Source organism: Chiloscyllium plagiosum, chromosome 34 (assembly GCF_004010195.1).
Source record: "Chiloscyllium plagiosum isolate BGI_BamShark_2017 chromosome 34, ASM401019v2, whole genome shotgun sequence".
Taxonomy (NCBI): Eukaryota; Metazoa; Chordata; class Chondrichthyes; order Orectolobiformes; family Hemiscylliidae; genus Chiloscyllium; species Chiloscyllium plagiosum.
In genome coordinates, this window is record NC_057743.1 from 13,749,437 (window position 1) to 13,770,062 (window position 20,626).

The 20,626-nt window shown below is 42.0% G+C and overlaps 1 protein-coding gene and 1 long non-coding RNA gene across 2 annotated transcripts in view; one reads left to right on the plus strand and one right to left on the minus strand.

Annotated features, from left to right (window-relative positions):
* Nucleotides 1-16,163, plus strand: part of LOC122540215 (proproteinase E-like) — a 30,424-nt gene extending 14,261 nt beyond the window's left edge. Inside the window, exons 5-8 of the mRNA XM_043675601.1 lie at nucleotides 5,048-5,184; nucleotides 8,244-8,386; nucleotides 14,619-14,771; nucleotides 16,073-16,163. Coding sequence (XP_043531536.1) covers nucleotides 5,048-5,184; nucleotides 8,244-8,386; nucleotides 14,619-14,771; nucleotides 16,073-16,090 — 451 coding nt within the window. The 3' untranslated portion in view covers nucleotides 16,091-16,163. The remainder of the gene's footprint in view (nucleotides 1-5,047; nucleotides 5,185-8,243; nucleotides 8,387-14,618; nucleotides 14,772-16,072) is intronic.
* Nucleotides 16,164-18,223: 2,060 nt separating this feature from the next.
* Nucleotides 18,224-20,626, minus strand: part of LOC122540130 — an 11,854-nt gene continuing 9,451 nt past the window's right edge. Inside the window, exons 2-3 of the long non-coding RNA XR_006309243.1 lie at nucleotides 19,476-19,583; nucleotides 18,224-18,263 (exon numbers count right to left, since the gene is read on the minus strand). This is a non-coding gene — a long non-coding RNA (uncharacterized LOC122540130). The remainder of the gene's footprint in view (nucleotides 18,264-19,475; nucleotides 19,584-20,626) is intronic.

Genomic DNA, 20,626 nt, shown 5'->3' on the forward strand with positions numbered 1-20,626 from the left:
GTGTATCACCTCACACTTATCCACATTAAACTCCATTTGCCACCTCTTAGCCCAGCTCTGCATCCTATCTATGTTTCTCTGCAACCTACTACATCCTTCGTCACTATCCACAACTCCACCGACCTTAGTGTCATCCGCAAATTTACTAACCCACCCTTCTAAGCCCTCATCCAGGTCATTTATAAAAATGACGAACAGCAGTGGACCCAACACCGACCCTTGCGGTACGCCGCTAGTGACTGGACACCAAGATGAACATGTTCCATCAACTATAACCCTCTGTTTTCTTTCAGCAAGCCAATTACTGATCCAAACTGCTATGTCTCCCACAATCCCATTCCTCTGCAGTTTGTACAATAGCCTACTGTGGGGAACCTTATCGAACACCTTGCTCCAATCCATATACACCACATCAATCGGTTTACTCTCATCTACCTGTTTGGTCACTTTGTCAAAAAACTCAATAGGATTCATTAGGCATGACCTACCCTTCAGAAAACCGTGCTGACTGTCCCTGATCAGATTATTCTTTACTAGATGGTTATAAATCCTATCTCTTATAACCTTTTCCAACACTTTACCAACAACTGAAGTGAGAGTCACTGGTCTGTAATTACCAGGGTTGTCTCTACTGCCCTTTTTGAACAAGGGAACCACATTTGCTATCCTCCAGTCCTCAGGCACTATCCCTGTAGACAATGATGATTTGAAGATCAATGCCAAAGGCTCGGCAGTCTCTTCCCTTGCTTCCCAGAGGATCCTAGGATAGATCCCATCAGGCCCAGGGGACTTGTCTATTTTCACACTCTGCAGTATTTCTAATACCTCTTCCTTGTGAACCTCAATCTCTTCTAGTCTAGATGCAAGTATCTCTGTATCTTCCTCGCCAATATTTTCATTTTCTATAATGAACACTGTCAAAAAATATTTATTTAGTGCTTCCTCTATCTCCTCTGATTCCACACACAACGTCCCACTATTATCCTTGATTGGTCCTAATTTAACTCTCGTCAGTCTTTTATTCCTGACATACCTATGGAAAGCCTTAACACTGATCCTATCCACCAACAATTTCTCATGTCTCCTCCTGGCTCTTCTGAGCTCTCTTTTTAGGTCTTTCCTGACTTCCTTGAAACCCTCAAGCGTCCTAACTGAGTTTTCACATTTTGTCCTAACATAAGCCTTCTTCTTCTTCTTGACCAGGGATTCCACTTCCTTAGTAAACCACGGCTCACTGCCTGATAGGTACACACTTATTTAGGACACACAGGAGCTTTTCCTTGAATAAGCTCCACATTTTTAATGTGCTCACCCCCTGCAGTTTCCTTCCCCATTCTATGCTTCCTAAATCTTTCCTAATTGCATCGTAATTTCCCTTCCCCCAGCTGTAACTCTTGCTCGGTGGAGTCACCTATCCCTTTCCATCACTAAAGTAAACCTGACAGAATTGTGATCACTGTCTCCAAAGTGCTCACCTACTTCCAGATCTAACACCTGGCCAGGCTCGTTACCCAGTACTAAATCTAAAGTGGCTTCGCCCCTTGTAGGCCTGTCTACATACTGAGTCAGGAAACCCTCCTGCACACACTGGACAAAAACTGACCCATCTATAGTACTCGTACTGTAGTGATCCCAGTCAATATTTGGATAGTTGAAGTCCCCCATGACAACTATCCTGCCTCTCTCACTCCTATAGAGAATTATCTTTGCTAAGTTTTCCTCTACATCTATGGGACTATTCGGAGACCTATAGGGAACTCCCAGCATGGTGACTTCTCCTTTCCTGTTTTTAACCTCAGCCCATACTACCTCAGTTAACGAGTCCCCAAACATCCTTTCTACAACTGTAATATTGTCCCTGATCAACAATGCCACACCTCCCCCTCTTTTACCATCTTCTCTGTTCTTACTGAAACATCTGAATCCCGAAACCTGCAACAGCCATTCCTGTTCCTGCTCTATCCATGTCTCTGTAATGGCCACAACATCGAAGTCCCAGGTACCAACCCACGCAGCCAGTTCACCCACTTTATTTCGGATGCTCCTCGCGTTGAAGTACACACACTTCAAAACAGGTTCTCGCTTGCCAGTGTCAGATACTTGATTTGTACCTGTCTCATCCTTTTCTGTACCTGCCCTACAATTTTGGTTCCCATCCCCTGCTGTATTAGTTTAAATCCACCTTAATAGCTTTAGCGAATTTCCCACCCAGGATATTGGTACCCCTCTGGTTTAGGTGAAGACCATCCTGCTTGTAGAGGTCCCACCTACCCCAGAAATAGCTCCAATTATTCAAAAACCTGAAACCCTCCCTCCTGCACCATCCCTGTACCCACGTGTTCAACTCCTTTCTCTCCCTATTCCTCAACTCACTAGCACGTGGCACGGGCAGCAAACCAGAGAAAACAACTCTGTTGTCCTAGCTCTAAGCTTCCATCCTAACTCCCTGAATTTCTGCCTCAAGTCCCCATCTCTCTTCCGACCTATGTCGTTGGTGCCAATGTGGACCACAATTTGGGGCTGCTCTCCCTCCCCCCGAAGGATCCCAAAAACATGATCAGAGACATCATGGACGCTGGCACCCAGGAGGCAACACACCAACCGTGGGTCTCTCTCATCACCACAGAACCTCCTATCTGTCCCCCTAACTATCGATGTTATGCTTCAGTTATTCAGGGCACTGGTGAATCCACATCTACTCTGTCACCTTGTTGAAGGAAGGACGCAAATTAGAAAGAGACAGTTTACCAGATTAATAGCTGGAATTAGTAAGATGTCTTCTGAGGAAAGGTTGGACAAGCCAGGCTTGTATCCACTGGAGTTTTGAAGTGTAAGAGGTGAGTTGATTGGAGCAGATGAGATGCTGAGGGACCTTGACAAGGTGGATATGAAAAGGATGTTACCTTTATGGGAGAAACTAGACCTCGGGGTCACTGTTTAACTATAAAGGTTCACACATTTAAAACATGAGGCAAGGTATTGCAAAATCTTTCCTCACAGTTGGTTATATGTCTTTGGAACTCTCTTCGCGAAAAAGTCAGAAATCACACGACACTAGGTTATAGTCCAACAGGTTTATTTATAACCACAAGCTTTCGGAGTGCCAACCTCACCTGGCAAAGGAACAGCCCTCCAAAAGCTTGTGATTTTAGATAAACCTGTTGGACTCTAAGCTAGTGTCATATGACTTCTGACTTTGTCCACCCCAAGTCCAACCCCGGTATCTCTACATCATATCTTCCTGAAAAGGTGGACTCTTTAATTCAGACATGGATGATTGTCTGTAAGGAAGAGGAAGAAAGGCTACCAGGGATGGGCAGGAATATGGATTTGAGGTTACAATCAGGTATTGACTTTACTGAATGGTGGACCAGGTTCAGGAGTTGAATAGCCTGCTCCTGCCCCTGCTTGTATGTTCCCAATGCCAGGTTCCTCAATCAGACATAGTCAGGGACACCCATTGACAGGCCCATGCAAGTTTCTGGGATAATGGTTCTCAAAAAGCTCATTAATAATCATAATTGACATCCTGCCACCAACAGGCAGAATTCCAGCATCAGATCTTTCCGATCCCGATTTTAACTGGGGACAGTTTTCCCAATGCAGAGAATCTGATATGGATGCTCCCTTCTGATTCTTGACCATTGTGCTCCATCCATTGGGTTCCACTAAATTCTATCCATGATCTTCCCAGTTATATAAAGAGAAAGATAACTTGTTGAGACTTAAGTTTATATCATTATACTTTATTTTTTAATATTAAACTTGAGATAGTTTCCTTCCATGTTAGAATTGGCAGTTTTGACAAATTCTTTTGGAAAAAATGAAAATAGCTGAGCTGGATGAGATTGAAGATTAAGGGATTGGGGATGGACAGAGATGATTAATTACTTTGCATGGACTGTGATCCAGACTTGCAGCTTTTCAGTCTTTTTTGTGAGTGTTTATAATATCTGATTGACTGTAGGCTGATATCCAATCTCTCTAAATCTGCTTTTTTACACAATATGGAAATACTGACCCAGCTTCATGGAACAGACCCTTATCCCTTTCCCAGTCCTAATTGTAGCAGACAATTCTGTCACAATGACAATTTTCTGCTTTAGTGTTAGAAGAGTCCAGAAAATGACATTTCTGTAGCACCTTTAATAAACTGAAATGTTCTAACAATTTATAGACTGGACAATAATTATTTTAACAGTGGATTAAGTCTTTTTCCTTTATTGCTTTCCAAGTTTGTTTCCCTCAATGTACCAAATTCCCGAACTTGGTAGACTGCCTTTCTCAACACTTATTATTCCTTCGTGGGATGTGACCAATTCTAGATAGGCCTGCCTTTGTCGCTCACCTGCAACTGCCATTGGGAAAATGGTGATAAAGTGACTTCTTGACTATTACAGTCCACATGGTGCAGGGACACACACAGTATTGTTAGCAAGGGAGTTTCTAAATCCTGAACCAACAACTGAAGGAACAGCAATATGTTATTGCAATTGACTGAGACTCCAGAGAACCCTCAGCACTTTCAGCTCATTTGGCACATTTGCTATACTCTCAACTCACCAGCCTGCTGATTCATAGGTCTCTTCTGTACATTATTCTGGCAGTGCAGATGGTGGCATGTCAGTTACAGTCTTGGGCTAACAATCCATGTACCTAAACATATATTTCAGAGTTCCGATCCAATCACAGAAGCTGGGGAGTTTAAATGGAATTATAACTCTAGTCTTATGAATAACGTTAACTGAAACTCATCCAAAAATGGAGGAAATTTGTGATCCTTGCTTGTATGTTCTATCCATAAGTCCTGATCCATAATGGTGTAGCTAACTCTAAAATGGCCAAGCAAACCACAACAGGCAAAAGCACTGCACATGTTCATGCACCACATTGGTTGCAGCAATTCAAGAAGAGAGCTCACCACGTTCCCAGAGGAATTTATTTAGGAGTAGCTAAAGCAGTAGCCACTGCATTTAACTGTTCAGTTGCGCAGAGCCTTTTTGGAACAATTGCCGAAATAACTCCCTCAATTTTATTTTCATTTTAGGAATGACATTGCTTTGATCAAACTTTCCAAACCTGCAACTTTAAGTGACAAAGTGAAGCCTGCCTGTGTTCCTCCAGCTGGTGATATCTTTGAAAATAATTATCCCTGCTACGTGACTGGCTGGGGCAGGTTGTACAGTAAGTAGCCTGCATTTGTATTCAAATCTTTGTGGTGATATTCAAACGTGACATCAATTTTCTAATGCTGCTTCATTGACCTGAGAATTATTTTTTGTTCTACTGAGTTTTATTTCTTGCCTCATCCAGTAATGTTCTCATCTCAGGGTTTCACTCCAATACCCTGAAATGAACTGGTTGAAGGATGGGACCATCCACTTCTACACCAAGAAGAATCTTTCTTTAGGACAGATCCATTTCAAGTCAGTTTATTGCTTCCATTGTGCTGAAACAATCCACTCCTCAGACAGAGTTCCCATTCCAGATTAACTTAAGAACACACAAACAACATCTAGGGTTTAGTTAGTTGAATTAGCTCAATGGCTGGAGCTGATACAGGATGATGCCAAAAGCAAAGATTCAATTCCCACACTAACTGAGGTAGATCTCTCAAAGCTGCCTTTTAGCCATATCTTATAATGATATTGTGACTTGAGCCATAATGGGTGACCCTTGGACACAGTGAAAAGGCAATTGATGAAGAGTGATGACAAGTGTTCTCAAGGCCAAGATCCACAGTCCAGTGTCAAAATAAATAGATTGGCCTACAGCAGAGACATTTTAGAACCTTTTTAAAATATGTCAAACATAATACATTACTTTTAGATCTTATTGATAATAGAAGTCTCTTGTTATGTAGACAGAGCAATGTTTTGAAGCTCAGGGGCTTATATTTGTATCTTGTGAGTATATACAGGGATTAAAGTGTGGAGTCCAGTCTGCTCTTTGATATTATTTATTCAATATTTTGATGGATGGAATATTCCCGGTGCATCCTGATTTTCATTCCTGATATACACTGAGGCCACGAAGCTCAGTTCTGGGAATATAACTTTTGCAAAAGTCTATCTTTGTTTGTAGCAGAATCAGAATAGCATTTATAAATGATAGTTAGCCAGTGCTGTGATGGAAATTGCCCTCAAGGTAAGGGATTTTATTTCCAGGGATGACTTTATATTAATTACATGGTCAGAATCCATTAATAGTATTCAAACCCCCTTGAATTTGTGCTGTCATTCTATTAGATTATGGCTGAGCTGTATAACAATTATTCACTTGTGAAACTTGATGACAGCATGGGGCTTGGCGAAGCAATCCAAAAAGAAAATGGTTTGTTAGGCTTTATTACAAAGGCATTGGAGTATATCGTAAAGAAGAGTCAAGATTAGAGTGGTGCTGGAAAAGCACAGCAGGTCAGGCAGCATCCGAGGAGCAGGAAAATTGACATTTTGGGCAAAAGCCCTTCATCAGGAATCCCAAAACATCGATTTTCCTGCTCCTCAGATGCTGCCTGGCCTGCTGTGCTTTTCCAGCACCACTCTAATCTTGACTCTAATCTCCGGCATCTGCAGTCCTCACTTTCGCCTATATCATAAAGATATCAAACTACAGTGATGAAGGGCTGGAAATGTGTTGCCGGAAAAGCGCAGCAGGTCAGGCAGCATCCAGGGAACAGGAGAATCGACGTTTCGGGCATAAGCCCTTCTTCAGGAATCATTCCTGAAGAAGGGCTTATGCCCGAAACGTCGATTCTCCTGTTCCCTGGATGCTGCCTGACCTGCTGCGCTTTTCCAGCAACACATTTCCAGCTCTGATCTCCAGCATCTGCAGACCTCACTTTCTCCTACAGTGATGAAGGGCCTTGGTGAGACCATACCTGGAGGACTGTGTACAACTTTGGTTTCCTTATCCCTGGAGGAGTATACGCAGTGCAATGTAAGTTTACCAATGTGATTCCTGAATGAGGGTGTTGCCCAGTGCAGCACGACTGAAAGGTTCGGCCTATATTCCCTAGAATTTAGAGGAAAGAGAGACAAGCTCATTCAAACCTCACTGAGGTGAGAAATTTCTTTTCTCAGAGGGTAGAGAACTATTGGAATACTTTACTCCGTAGGACCATAGATATGTGTTGAATATATTTAAGACAGAGATTTATGGATATTTGAATATTAATGGAATTAAAAGTGATTGAGATAATGCAGGAATATGGAGTTGAGGTGTCTATAATTTTACTGTAGCAAGCTTAAAAGATTAATGGCTCATTCCTGTTTCTATCCATTATGTTCTTGGTCATGCATGAAGAATAGAATGTTCCTACTTTATTTTCAAACCTTCATGCTATGACCCAACTCTTACTAAATTCTTTCAATGTTATCCCTAGTGTGGATGTTATGTTGCTACTTTCATACCAGATAGCAGATGCAGACTCGCTATAATTAAATGGGTGTTTGGTTTGTTCACCAAACTGGACAGCTGATTTGATTTTGATTTATTGTTGTCACGTGTACCTAAGTACAGTGAAAAAGTTTGTTTTGCATGCAGCACAGGCAGATACAGGGATATACAGATCATAGAGTGTTTAATCAGAGCGAGGCATACAAGGCTATGGCTGCACTGGAGGTGCACAAAAGCAAGAATAACATTAGATTTGAAATTTAAGAAGCCCATTCAGCAGTCAGATAACAACAGGGAAGAAGCTGTTCTTGAACCTGTTGGTATGTATGTTTAAGCTTCTATATCTTCTGCCTGACAGAAGAGGGTTGGAGGGTAATATTACCAGGGTGGGAGGGGTCTTTGATAACGTTGGCAGTCTTTCCACGGCAACGAGAAGTGTAGATGGAGTCCATAGATGGGAGGTTGGCTTCCCTGATGGTCTGCAATACAGAGTGATGCTGACAATATAGGTTCAATTCCTGCACCACCCAAGGTTATCACGAAGGATTCTCATTCCTAGCCTTCTCACCCGAGACATGGTAACTCTCATGCTAAACCATCACCTGTCAGCTATCTCCCTGATGACAGAGCAGCCAATAAGACGATAGCGACTTTACCTTTAGTGGAATGTACGTTATGGAGGTGTGCACAGCCATTAAGAGTGTGTGAATATACGCTCCTCAGGTTTTCCCCACACCTAAGCTTCAAATGTTACATCTACCTGACTATCATATTGTGAAAGTTGTTATTTACTGCAATGGTAATGTTTTCCTAATGAATGCACATTTATATCTGGAATTCTGCAGCTGGTGGGCCACTCGCCTCAAAGCTACAACAGGCTTTTCTGCCAATCGTTGACCATCAGACCTGCCAGCAAAACGATTGGTGGGGTAGCAATGTGAGGTCGAACATGGTTTGTGCTGGAGGTGATGAGAAATCTGGATGTAACGTACGTAATTCCGACTTCATTCCGTTAATTATGTTTTGTGGTGAAATTGTGGCTTGAGAGAGAAGAGCTATCAGTCCTGTAAAACCAATCACTTTTTAAGTTGTGGGTTTTTATTTGCCTCTCAGTTAGAAGGTTCCAGTCCCGTTCAAAAGGCATGCGCAGAAAATATAGCTTCAGACTCAAGTGCAATACTGCCTTGAGTACTGAGGCAGTATTACACTGTCAGTGATGAGCTGGTTTGGATATGGAGATAAACCAAGAACCATTTCCCTGCTCAGGTGATTGTAATTGATTCTACGATCTATTTTGAGGGAGTGTAGGGAAGTACTCCTTGATGTTTGGTGTCTCCTTCATCCAACATGCGCTAAAATGGATTATCTTGGCATTATTACATTGCTGAAAAGTGTGGTACTGGAAAAGCACATCAGGTCAGGCAGCATCCGTGGAGCAGGAGAGTTGACTTTTCAGGCATAGGCCCTTCATCAGGAATGTTGGTTTGGAAACTCGTGAAGTTGATGTTGATGCCGTGTGTTTGAAGGGTCCCAAGGTGGAAGATGATGCATTCTTCCTCCAGTTTGGCTGAGATTTGGCAGTGGAGGAGACCCAGGACTTGCATGTCCTTGGGGAGGTGGGAGGGGGAATTGAAGTGATTGGTCACAGCGCGGTGGGGTTGTTCACTATGAATGTCCCACAGATGTCCCAAGTTGGCATACTGTCTCCCCGTTGTAGAGGAGACCACATCGTGAGCAATAAACACAGTAGTGAGGTGGGTGAATGTGCAGGAAAATCTCTGCTGAATGAGAAAAGATCATTTGAGGCCTTGGATGGAGTTGAGGGGGGATGTGTGGGCACAGATTTTACACCTCTTGTGGTGGCAGGGGAAGGTGCCAGGTGTGAAGGGTCATGGGTGGGGGAATGTGGACCTAACAAGGGAGTCACAGAGGGAAGGGTCTCTGTGGAACACAGATAAGGGTAGGGAGGGAATTTATTACATGTTGTTTGTGGGACCTTGCTCACTGATTGTCAAACTACAGTAGTTACAAATTATAAATGTACCTCCTTGTCTGTAAATTGTTCTGGAATACCTTGACATTGTAATGAAGCAGTGAAGACCTCCTGAGATTCAAGCTTTATCCTTTTAATAGTCACCTCAAGGTTGATGGTAGGGATCTAGTAATGGCTGAAGCAATGTCAAGTTTCTTCATATCTGAGAAGTCATGTTTTAAACAGTCATGTTTCAGTTAAAAGAAACATTTTGTCCTTTGACAGGTAATCTTCCTGTCAGCTCCAGCATTAAATCTAGCTTTTTCTTGCAACCTGTCCTACCCTTCTCCATTTTATCATTATTAATAAGGCAATTACTCCTCTGAACTTTTTTTTTGTTGGCCCAGAATTTCAGATCCAAGATAATTTCCTGCTGCCTACAATTTTGCTGTTGAAGAGCTTAGACTCACCTCACCACCTCTCAATCTATTCCTGCAAATATCTTGATTTGATCTGAGCCCAGCATCACAAACAGAAAGGTCAACTATAGCTCCTGACTCTGCTATTTGTCCCCAAGAGAGTATTTATCTGGTGCAGCAATCCTTATGTTATCTCTTGTAACCTGAGAATCTATGTGTGGATATTGTAATACTGAAGAGTCCAAGAGTATTTATTACAGCTAATGATTATACACTAACATTACTCAGATACCTAAGTAGCTAGGCCAATGTTAGCTTTTCAGTCACAACAGACACTGTGCTTCCAATAGCATCTCATGCTTCAGTTGATCCAAGTTAAGATGGAGCTTGAGATCTTTACAGATTTGGGTCACTTTGCACAGTGCATTGATGATATCATGAACACACCCTCTTAAAGGCATAGTGACATACTGCGTTTCTTAAAGATATATTGATAATAATGACTGTGGAACATGACACAATATAGAACATAGAGAAGCACAGCACAGAACAGGCCTTTTGTGCCGAGGATTAATCCTGATGTAAAATAAAATAACTTAACCTACGCACCCCTCAATTCACCGTTATTCATTTGCATGTCCAGCAGTCACTTAAATGTCCCTAATGACCTGCTTCCACCACCACTGCTGGCAACACATTCCATGCATTCACAACTCTCTGCGTAAAGAACTTCCTCTGCCATCTCCTCTATACCTTTCCCCTAATATCTTAAAACTATGACCCCTCGTAACAGTCAATCCTGCCCTGGGGAAAAGCCTCTGGCTATTGACTATCTATGCCTCTCATTACCTTGTATACTTCAATCAGGTCACCTCTCTTCCTCTTTCTCTCCAGAGAGAAAAGTCCACGCTTAGTCAACCTCTCTTCATAAGGCAAGCCCTCCAGTCCAGGCAGTATCCTGGTAAACCTTCTTTGCACCTTTTCCAAAGCCTCTGTATCTTTCCTATAGTAGGGTGACCAGAACTGGACACAATATTCCACGTGTGATCTCACCAGGGACTTGTAGAACTGTAGCAAAACCTCACGGCTCTTAAACTCGATCCTACTGTTAATGAAAGCCAAAACACCATATGCTTTTTTAACAACCCTATCCACTTGGGTGGCAACTTTGAGGGATCTATGTACTTGAACACCACGATCCCCCTGTTCCTCCACACTGCCAAGAATCCTGTCATTAATCCTATATTCAGCATTTGAGTTCGACCTTTCAAAATGCATCACTTCGCATTTATCCAGGTTGAACTCCATCTTCCATTTCTCAGCCCAGCTCTGCATCCATTGTGTCATCTGCAAATTTACTAACCCACCCCTCAACCTCCTCATCCAAGTCATTTATAAAAACTACAAAAAGCAGAGGCCCAAGACAAGAGCCCTGCGGGACCCCACTCAACACTGACCTCCAGGCAGAATACTTTCCATCTACAACCACTCTCTGCCTTCTGTCAGCCAACCAATTCTGAATCCAGATAGCCAAATCTCCCTGTATCCCATACCTCCTGACTTTATGAATGAGTCTACCATGTGGAACCTTATCAAATGCCTTGTTGAAGTCCATATACACCACATCCACTGTTCAACCTTTGTCGTACTGTCTTGTCGCCTCCTCAAAGAACTCAATAAGATTTGTGAGGCATGACCTGCCCCTCACAAAGCCATGCTGACTGCCTTTAATCATGCTGCTTTTCCAAATAGTCATGCTGACCACAGACATAAGACAGACTGGTCTGTAATTGCCAGGGATTTCCCTATTACCTTTCTTGAAAAGAGGAACAACATTCACCTCCTTCCAATCCTCCGGTACGACTCCTGTGGAGAGTGAGGAAGCAAAGGTCTTCGCCAGCGGCTTGGCAACCTCCTTTCTCACTTCCCAGAGCAACCTAGGATAAATCTGGTCTGGCCCTGGGAGCTTATCAATCTTAATGTTTGCCAAAATTTCCAGCACATCAATTTCATCAGTCTTGATCTGTTCAAGCCTGTATCCCAGCTCCCAAAATTCTTATTCACAACAAGGCCCCTTTCCTTAGTGAAAACTGAAGCAAAAAACTCATTCAGGCCTTTCCCTATCTGCACAGACTCCACGAAAAAGTTTCCTACGCTTTCCCTGATTGACCCTACCTTCTCCCTGATCATTCTCTTATTCCTCATGTATGAGTCAAATGCCTTTGGGTTCTCCCTAATCCTTCTTGCCAAGCCTTTCTCATGCCCCCTCCTGGCTCTCCTCAGTTCATTTCTGAGCTCCTTTCTAGCAAGCCTGTAATCCTCTAAAGCTGTACTAGATCCTTGCTTCCTCCACCTTACGTAAACTGCCTTTTTCCTTTTGACAAGAAGCTCCTCTTTCTTGTCATCCAAGATTCCTTAATCTTACCCGTCTCAGTGGAACAAAATTCATGCATCATTCGCGACAACTGCTCCTTAAACACTCTCCACATGTCTGCTGTGCCCTTTCTGTGGAACAATTGCTCCCAGTCTGTACTTGTGTTGCTGGAAAAGCGCAGCAGGTCAGGCAACACCCAAGGAGCAGGAGAATCGACGTTTCGGGCATGAAGAAGCACTCATGCCCGAAACGTCGATTCTCCTGATCCATGGATACTGTCTGACCTGCTGCACTTTTCCAGCAACACATTTTCAGCTCTGATCTCCAACATCTGCAGTCCTCACTTTCTCCCAGTCTATACTTCCCAACTCCTGTCTGATAGCATCATAATTACCTTTTCCACAACTAAATATCTTTCCTTGGTAACTGCTCCTTTCCCTCTCCAAGGCTATGGAAAATGTGAGGCAGTTGTGATCACTGTCACCAAAGTGTTCTCCCACCACGAGATCTGACACCTGTCCTGGCTCATTGCTGAGCACCAAACCCAAAATGGCCTCTCCCCTCATCAGCCTGTCTACACACTGAACAAGAAAACCCTCCTGAACACACTTGACAAAAACAGCTCCATCCAAACCACCTGCACTAATGAGGTTCCAGTCAATATTGGGAAAATTGAAATCACTCATAATATCAACCCTGCTACATCTGCATTTTTCCAAAATCTGCCAGCTTATGGGTTCTTCAATCTCTCTACTACTATTAGGGGGTCTGTAGAAAACCCCCAAATGAGGTGTCTGCTCTCTTGTTGTTCCTAACTTCCACCCATACTACTCAGTAGACAAACCTTCCTCAACAACCTTTGTTTCTGTAGCTGTGATGCACTCTCTGATTAACGCTGCTCCACCCCCTCCTCTTTTTCCACCCTCCCTGTTCTTTTTAAACATTCTAAACCCTGGAACATCTAGTAACCATTCCTGCCCCTGTGAAACCCACATCTCCATTATGGCCACTAAGTACTGATCCATGCTGTAAGTTCGTCACTCTTATTTCCGACACTCCTTGCATTAAAGCAGACGCATTTTAACCGATCCCTTTATTTCATCGCATTAGAAACCTTCCCGATAAATTCACTACATCCTGTCACTGCCCCGTCTACAATTAGCCCCCTCTCAGATATGTAGCTCTGATTCCCACCCCGCTACCAAACTAGTTTAAACTGTCCCGAACCTCACGAGCAAATCTCCCACCAAGGACATTTGTGCCCCTCCAGTACAGGTGCAACCCGTCCTTCATGTATAGGTCCACCTTCCCCAGAAGGCATCCCAATGGTCTAGGTATCTGAAGCCCTCCCTCCTGCATCAGCCTCACAGCTATGTGTTAAGCCGCATTCACTGACTGTTCCTCACCTCACCATCTTGTGGCACCGAAAGCAAACCCAAGATCACTACTCTACTCATCCTGCTCTTCAGCTTCCAACCTAGCTATCTGTAGTCACTTTTCAGATCCTCAATCCTTTTCCTGGCTATATCATTGGTGCCAATATGTACCACGATTTCTGGCTGCTCACCCTCACCCTTCAATATCAATAGTAAACGGAGAAAACAAAAAACACTTTTCAAGAAACCAAAGGATGATAAAATGAGGCCATCCAAGTATTAAAGAGCTGATTTCCCAAATGCATTCTTGTGCTCAGACTATTGAATGTAGGAGTTGGGATGTCAGGTTGAAATTACTTCTTGAGTACTGTGTACAGTTCTGGCTGCCCTGCTATAAGAAGGATATTATTAAATTGGATAGTGTTTAAAAGATTTACAAGCATGATGCCGACTTATAAGGAGAGGCTGGATTGGCTGGGACTTTTCCCACTGGATGTTAAATGTTGACAAATGGCCTTATAGTGGTTTGTAAAATCATGAAGGGCATTGACAAAGTGAATAGCAAAGATCTTTTCCCCAGGGTAGAGGAGTTCAAAACCAGAGGGTATTCTTTTAAGGTGAAAGGAGAAGTATTGAAACTTTTTCAGAAAGGGGGTGGTGCACATGTGGAATGAACTGCCAGAGGAAATGGGAGATGTATGTACAGCTACAATATTTAAAAGGCTTTTGGACAGGCACATGAATAGGAAAGGTTTAGAGGGATATGGGTCAAATGCAGGCAAGTTTAGTTTGGGAATATTAGTCGGCATGGACGAGTTGGAATGAAGGGTCTATTTCAGTGATGTATAACTCAATTTACCTGTATATGTGTGAGTGTACACACAAGCAATCATGATTTGGAGAATATTCCTCATCTCTGAAATTACAAACATGAATCAAGAGTTGAAGTGGTAGATCTGTATTGGACTTGTATGATCTTATTAAGTCTTGGTTGAGGCTACAGTTTAGGAAGGGTATAGTAATGATATTCATACCTCATATTTCAATTAGCTAACCTGTTATATCTTCTATTAATTCAGGGGGACTCAGGTGGTCCTTTGAACTGCCAAGGTGCTGATGGGTCGTGGTATGCTTATGGCGTAGTCAGCTTTGGATCAGCTTGGGGCTGCAACACTTTGAAGAAACCGACAGTCTTCACCCGAGTGTCAGCTTTTAATTCTTGGATAGATTTGGTGAGCAAGGCACTAAACAGCAGGAAACTGGGACAAAAATAGTGCAAATCTGGTTTGTTTTATATTCATGGAGGCTCGTTTAATTATTTTGCTAATAACCAGGAATTTCATAAAAGAATCACTCCCATCAGAATCTTGCCCCAGTCTTCACTCAATACAAGTGTTGTCTGATGGATTATTCATCTGCTTAGCTTAATGGTGGAGTTGAGTTACTTTTGGACAAACACATTATATGTGACTTCTTAATAAGTATGTGTTAGATACTTGTTATTTTACAGTGAGATCAACAATTTTCAATCCAGAGTCCAGATGTTAGCTTTTAGTGATATTAAGGAACTGGGATGATTAAATTCTTAAATTTGAAACATCGAAGTCCTATAACTCAGACTGGCATAGCTCTGGCAGTATTAGGAAATACTGCACAGGAAGGCAAGGAAACTTGAGTAAGAAAGACTATTTGAAAAGAACTGCTAACATTTTACTACTTTCCTTTTGAACATCTGGGAACACTGTACATACATTTATAAAAGTTGATCTTCTGTAAAAAGCAACTGCTTACTTTTGTACCAAAAAATGTAACTTTTCATTTAAAATCTGATGAGAGGATTTGATTTTCCCCTGATGTTCACTATCCTTGGCTTAATACCATAAGCCTGCCATAATATCATGGTTAGTGAGAAAACCCTCAAAAGCAACACTATTGAAGTGACCAATATTCAAAGAAAGAAAAGACTCAACAAGATTTCAGAGGCACTCACACTTTCATTTTGCTATAAGTTTGTTCAAATTAGACAGTGACGGGGAAAATTTTCAGCTTTGTGTTGGATTTTTCCACATCTGGTTTTCTCTTGTTTACTCCTGAAGGCACAGAGATGTGGAACACAGTGTTCCAGTGGTAATGGCTCCATTCCAAGTGGTCATTATTTGTGTAAGGACATATCCAGTGATATTCCATCTTGTAGAGGAATACAGTGTCATAGAATGGTGGAACACATAGTGCATTGTTCATTCAGTTGCATTCCTAATCATTGTCATTGTGGAGAGTCGCTGAGCAGAGGCCAAAGGCTTTCCACATGGCAGAGAGGAGAGATGAAAGGAAAACCTACAATGGGCTACTGAAATGCCATCCTAAATAGTTCCAGTACAGATTACACCCTGACAATCTCAACCTCAGCTGCTTTGTAACTTAAGCAAAGTGGACTTAAAAATTGAAAGCATTAGCCTATCAAACTGCTGATCTTAGCATCTCTGTTTTGTTTATCATTGTTACTAACATCTCCTCCCATGTCTTTAATTTTCAGACAATGGCCAATAACTGAAAGGTGAGACTACAGCATTTCAATATATCTTCAGGGTTAACCCAAGAACTGAATAAGCTTAATAATAAAAAGACAGAAATTGATAACTGTGGTCATCGTGTTTCTTGAAAATGGTTCTTTGCAACTGCATCAACTGTATTAATCAATGATAATCCATTCCAGCTGAATGTTTCATTCATTTCCCTATCCTGGCATTGCTCAACCCCACTTTACTGCACCTAACACTTTTGGTGACTTCAAATTCAATTGACTCTTGCTTCCCTCCAGTTTCATTGATATAAATAATTGCCTCTGACAAGCAATTATTGAATTTTACACTTAGTTTTGAAATAGCACTTATACCTTAGAGTTAGAATGTTGTCAGGAGCAGGTGGGCTCAAACATTCACTCCAAAACCTATGCTGACACTTGTTACGAAGCAGAATTCAAACTCCGCTGTTAATTAAAACCAAACACCCAGAAAAGCTCACCTCAACTCATAATCTGTTAGAAGTGTGAGGGAATGAAAGAGAACTCCTAATTTCCACTATTTAAAGAAAAATAACAATTTATTTTCCTAACAGGACACTAAACAAAAACTATTAACAATCTTGAGTCCTCTTTTCCTTAACTAATTACTATCTGACCCCAACTCTATAAAAATGCTTGCTCTAATAAAGTAATTATTCAACATTACATTAACTTAATCTCAAGTCCACAAATGCCTGTATTGTCAATCTTCCATCTAATGATCTCCCTGGGTTGTCTTCTTTTTACTGCTTTCACAGTACAAGGTACATTTTGATAGATAGTGACTTATTTCTTTCAGAGCAAGATGTTAGATGGGCAGTTAGATCCCCAGCTCTATGGCAGTTTCTCTGACCAATTTTCAAAACGCCTTGGTTTTATACCCTAACATCATTACCTCTCATTGGTCCGATATTGTCAATACAATAAATTCAAATCCAACCGGGTTTTAGTATCCTGAGCATAATTTAAGTTAATTGATTAAATTTGAACTGTTGTCAAAACAGCAACCAACACTCAGGTATCCATTTAAGAACCATTTGCTACATGTATCTATTTTAGAACATCCCGTTTCATAGCTGTTCTGTTCTACAGCTGTGGCTGTACTTTAAAAATTCAAAAAACACTTCCCAATTTTAAAGTGACCACACACTCTTTCAACGTCATAACACACTCCACTGCAGTGTTGAGAGAATGCTGCACAGTCAAAGGTGCCATCTTAGCAAGAGATTAAACTGAGGCATTATCTGTCCAGTTAGCTGGATGTAAGAGATCTCAAGGCAACACAGCAGGGTGTCCTGATTCAATACCCACCCGTTGGCCAGACACTAAAACAGAGAAAAAGGAAGACTGGCATTTATAAATGGCTGCTTATTTATTTGTGTCATAACACAAGGGGTAGAACATCCAGGACATGAGCAGATAAGGAAAGTTATCTGGTGTGGTGCTATAAATAGTAGTTTACCTTTCGTGGAAGAACTTGAATGTTTTTCCTTCATATCTGGGCATTCTACATTTTTCTTCAGCATTACAAACCTGATGGTTATGATGGAACGTATTTTGGAATTTTATTTTATGATGGGAATTTTAATTGAAGATAAAGATCCACAAATTATTAAATATAATAGTTCTATTTTTCAAAATTATTCCTGTATTGAATACAAGATGTCCAGGTCGACAAAACTGTTATGCCTAGAAATCTATTAAAAATTTGAGAAAAGTTTTTTAAAAATTAAGAAAAACATTGTCAAACTTCCCACACTTACAAGGGCTCAAAACCATGACCATTCCATTATCGACCAACAGAGCTGGTCAGACTGTGTAGGAAATCTCTACATTTATCAAGCTTATTCAGTTGTCTGCATACATGCAAGCCATGCAATAAGATAGAAAATGCGACAATAGCTCATATCTGATACCTCTTATATACTTACATATGTAATGGTAGGATCCCATGGAGTGTTTCTGAACAAAGAGACCTTGGGGTGTAGGTTCATAGTTCCTTGAAGGTGGAGTCACAGGCAGACAAGGTAATGAAGAAGGCATTTGGTACACTTGCCTTTATTAGTCACTGCATTGAGTGTGTGAGTTGGGATGCCATGTTGTGGCTGTACAGGATATTGTTTAGGCCACTTTTGGAATATTGCATTCAGTTCTGGTCTCCCTGCTATAGAAAAGATGTTGTTAAACTTGAAAACATACAGAAAGGATTTACCAAGATGTTGCTGGGACTAAAGGAGAGGCTGGATAGACTGAATAGAGGGGTAGTATGGTGGCTCAGTAATTAGCACTGCTGCCTCATAGCGCCAGGGTCCCGGGTTCAATTCCAGCCTTGGGCGACTGTCTGTGGAGTTTGCACATTCTCCCTGTGCCTGTGTGGGTTTCCTGCATGTGTTCCAGATTCCTTCCACAATCCAAAGATGTGCGGGTTAGGCGAAATGGCCATGCTGAATTGCCCAAAGTGTTAAGGGACGTATACGTTAGGTGCATTAGTCAGGGGTAAATGTAGATTAGGGGAATGGGTTGGTGTGGACTGATTGGGCCAAATGGCCTGTTTCCACACTGTAGGGATTCTATGAGGCAGCGGCTATTTTCCCTGGAGCATCAGAGGCTGAGGGGTGACTTGATCGAGGTTTATAAAATCATGAAGGGCATAGATAGGTTGAATAACTCAGGTGGTGGGGAAGTCCCGAAGTAGAGGGCATAGGTTTAGGGTAAGAGGGGAAAGATTTAAAAGAGACCTAGTGACTTGATCGAGGTTTATAAAATCATGAAGGGCATAGATAGGTTGAATAACTCAGGTCTTTTTTCTAGGGTGGGGAAGTCCAGAAGTAGAGGGCATAGGTTTAGGGTAAGAGGGGAAAGATTTAAAAGAGACCTAGTAGCAACTTCTTCACACAGAGGGTGGTGCGTGTATGGAATGAACTGCCGGAGGAGGTGATGGAGGCTGGTATAATTACAACACTTAAAAGACATTTGGATGGGTACATGAACAGGAAAGAGTTAGAAGGATGTGGGTCAAATGATGGCAAATGGGACTAAATTAATTCAGAATGGCTGGTCGGCATGGAGGAGTTGGACCAAAGGGTCTGTTTCTGTGCTGCACATCTCTGTGCCTTCAAAGTCACAGCAATTCCTCTCCCCTGCCAAATGGGAAGTGCAAGCCCTGTGCATGTGTGGAACTGTTCCTGATTCCTTTATGGACAGTCCCAGAAAACACAGGGCCTTTTGTGACCATCTCAGACCATCCTAAAACACTTTGCAGCCAACGAGGCATATTGTTAAAGTGTTAGCATTTTGTAATGTAGCGAAAACAAAGGAACAGATCTAGTTTCCTTTTGTGGCACATTACTGTGTGCAAATAGACTGTTTTACTTACTTACATAACCACAGTGAGTACAGTTCAGAATAGTTTTGGGACAAAAACGATTGGGAAACTTTTCCAACTGGGTCCTGGACTTGTCCTTGACATTTTTCTTGCATCTGTCTGCCAACAAAGCATATTGGAAGTTCCTTTTCAAGGACATTAATAACTGGAAGAACCTTACCAATCACTCAGAATTGTGACAATGCCCCTATCATTCTGCATCATGCTTTCAGTCACAACATTGTCATCATGAGTGGCAGAAGGAAAGAAATGGAAGCAAATTCTGCCCTCCAAGTCCAACTACTTCCGAGGACACCCCGCCCCATGTGCCCAAAGAGTCTTGAATCAGCCTATTCTGTCACATGAAGACCCACAGCAGGAATTCTTGACCTTCAGCAAATGTTATCCTCAAAGCAAGAGGTAGCTGCTGCCACCGATCATTTAGTTGGCTGTTAAGAACTTTGGAAAAACCCAGGGTTGTAAAATGTATACCATGAATCCAAGTTCTTGTGAATCTTTCCATCATAAATGTGCAATGTTATAATATTAGTTAATTATTAATTCTACCAAGAAGTAATATTCCCAAATTGAGGTGGAAGAATAGCCCACTCTTAGAGTCATAGAGTCATAGAGATGTACAGCATGGAAACAGACCTGTCCATGCCGACCAGATATCCCAACCCAATAAAGTCCCACCTGCCAACAGCTGGACCATTTTCCTCCAAACCATTCCTATTCATAGATCCATCCAACTGCCTTTTAAATGTTACAATTGTACTAGTCTCCACCACTTCCTTTAGCAGCTTATTCCACACATGTACCACCCTCTACGTTAAAACGTTGTCCCTTAGGTCTCTTTTATATCTCTCCCCTCTCACCCTAAGCCTATGCCCTCTAGTTCTGGAATCCCCCACCCCAGGGAAAAGACTTTGTCTATTTATCCCATCCATGCCCCTCATGATTTTGTAAACCTCTATAAGGTCACCTCTCAGCCTCCGATGCTCCAGTGAAAACGGCCTCAACCTCTCCCTGTAGCTCAAATCCTCCAACCCTGGCAACATCTTTTCTGAACCCTTTCAAGTTTCACAACATCTTTCCAATAGGAAGGAGACCAGAATTGCATGCAATATTCCAACAGTGGCCTAACCAATGCCCTGTACAGC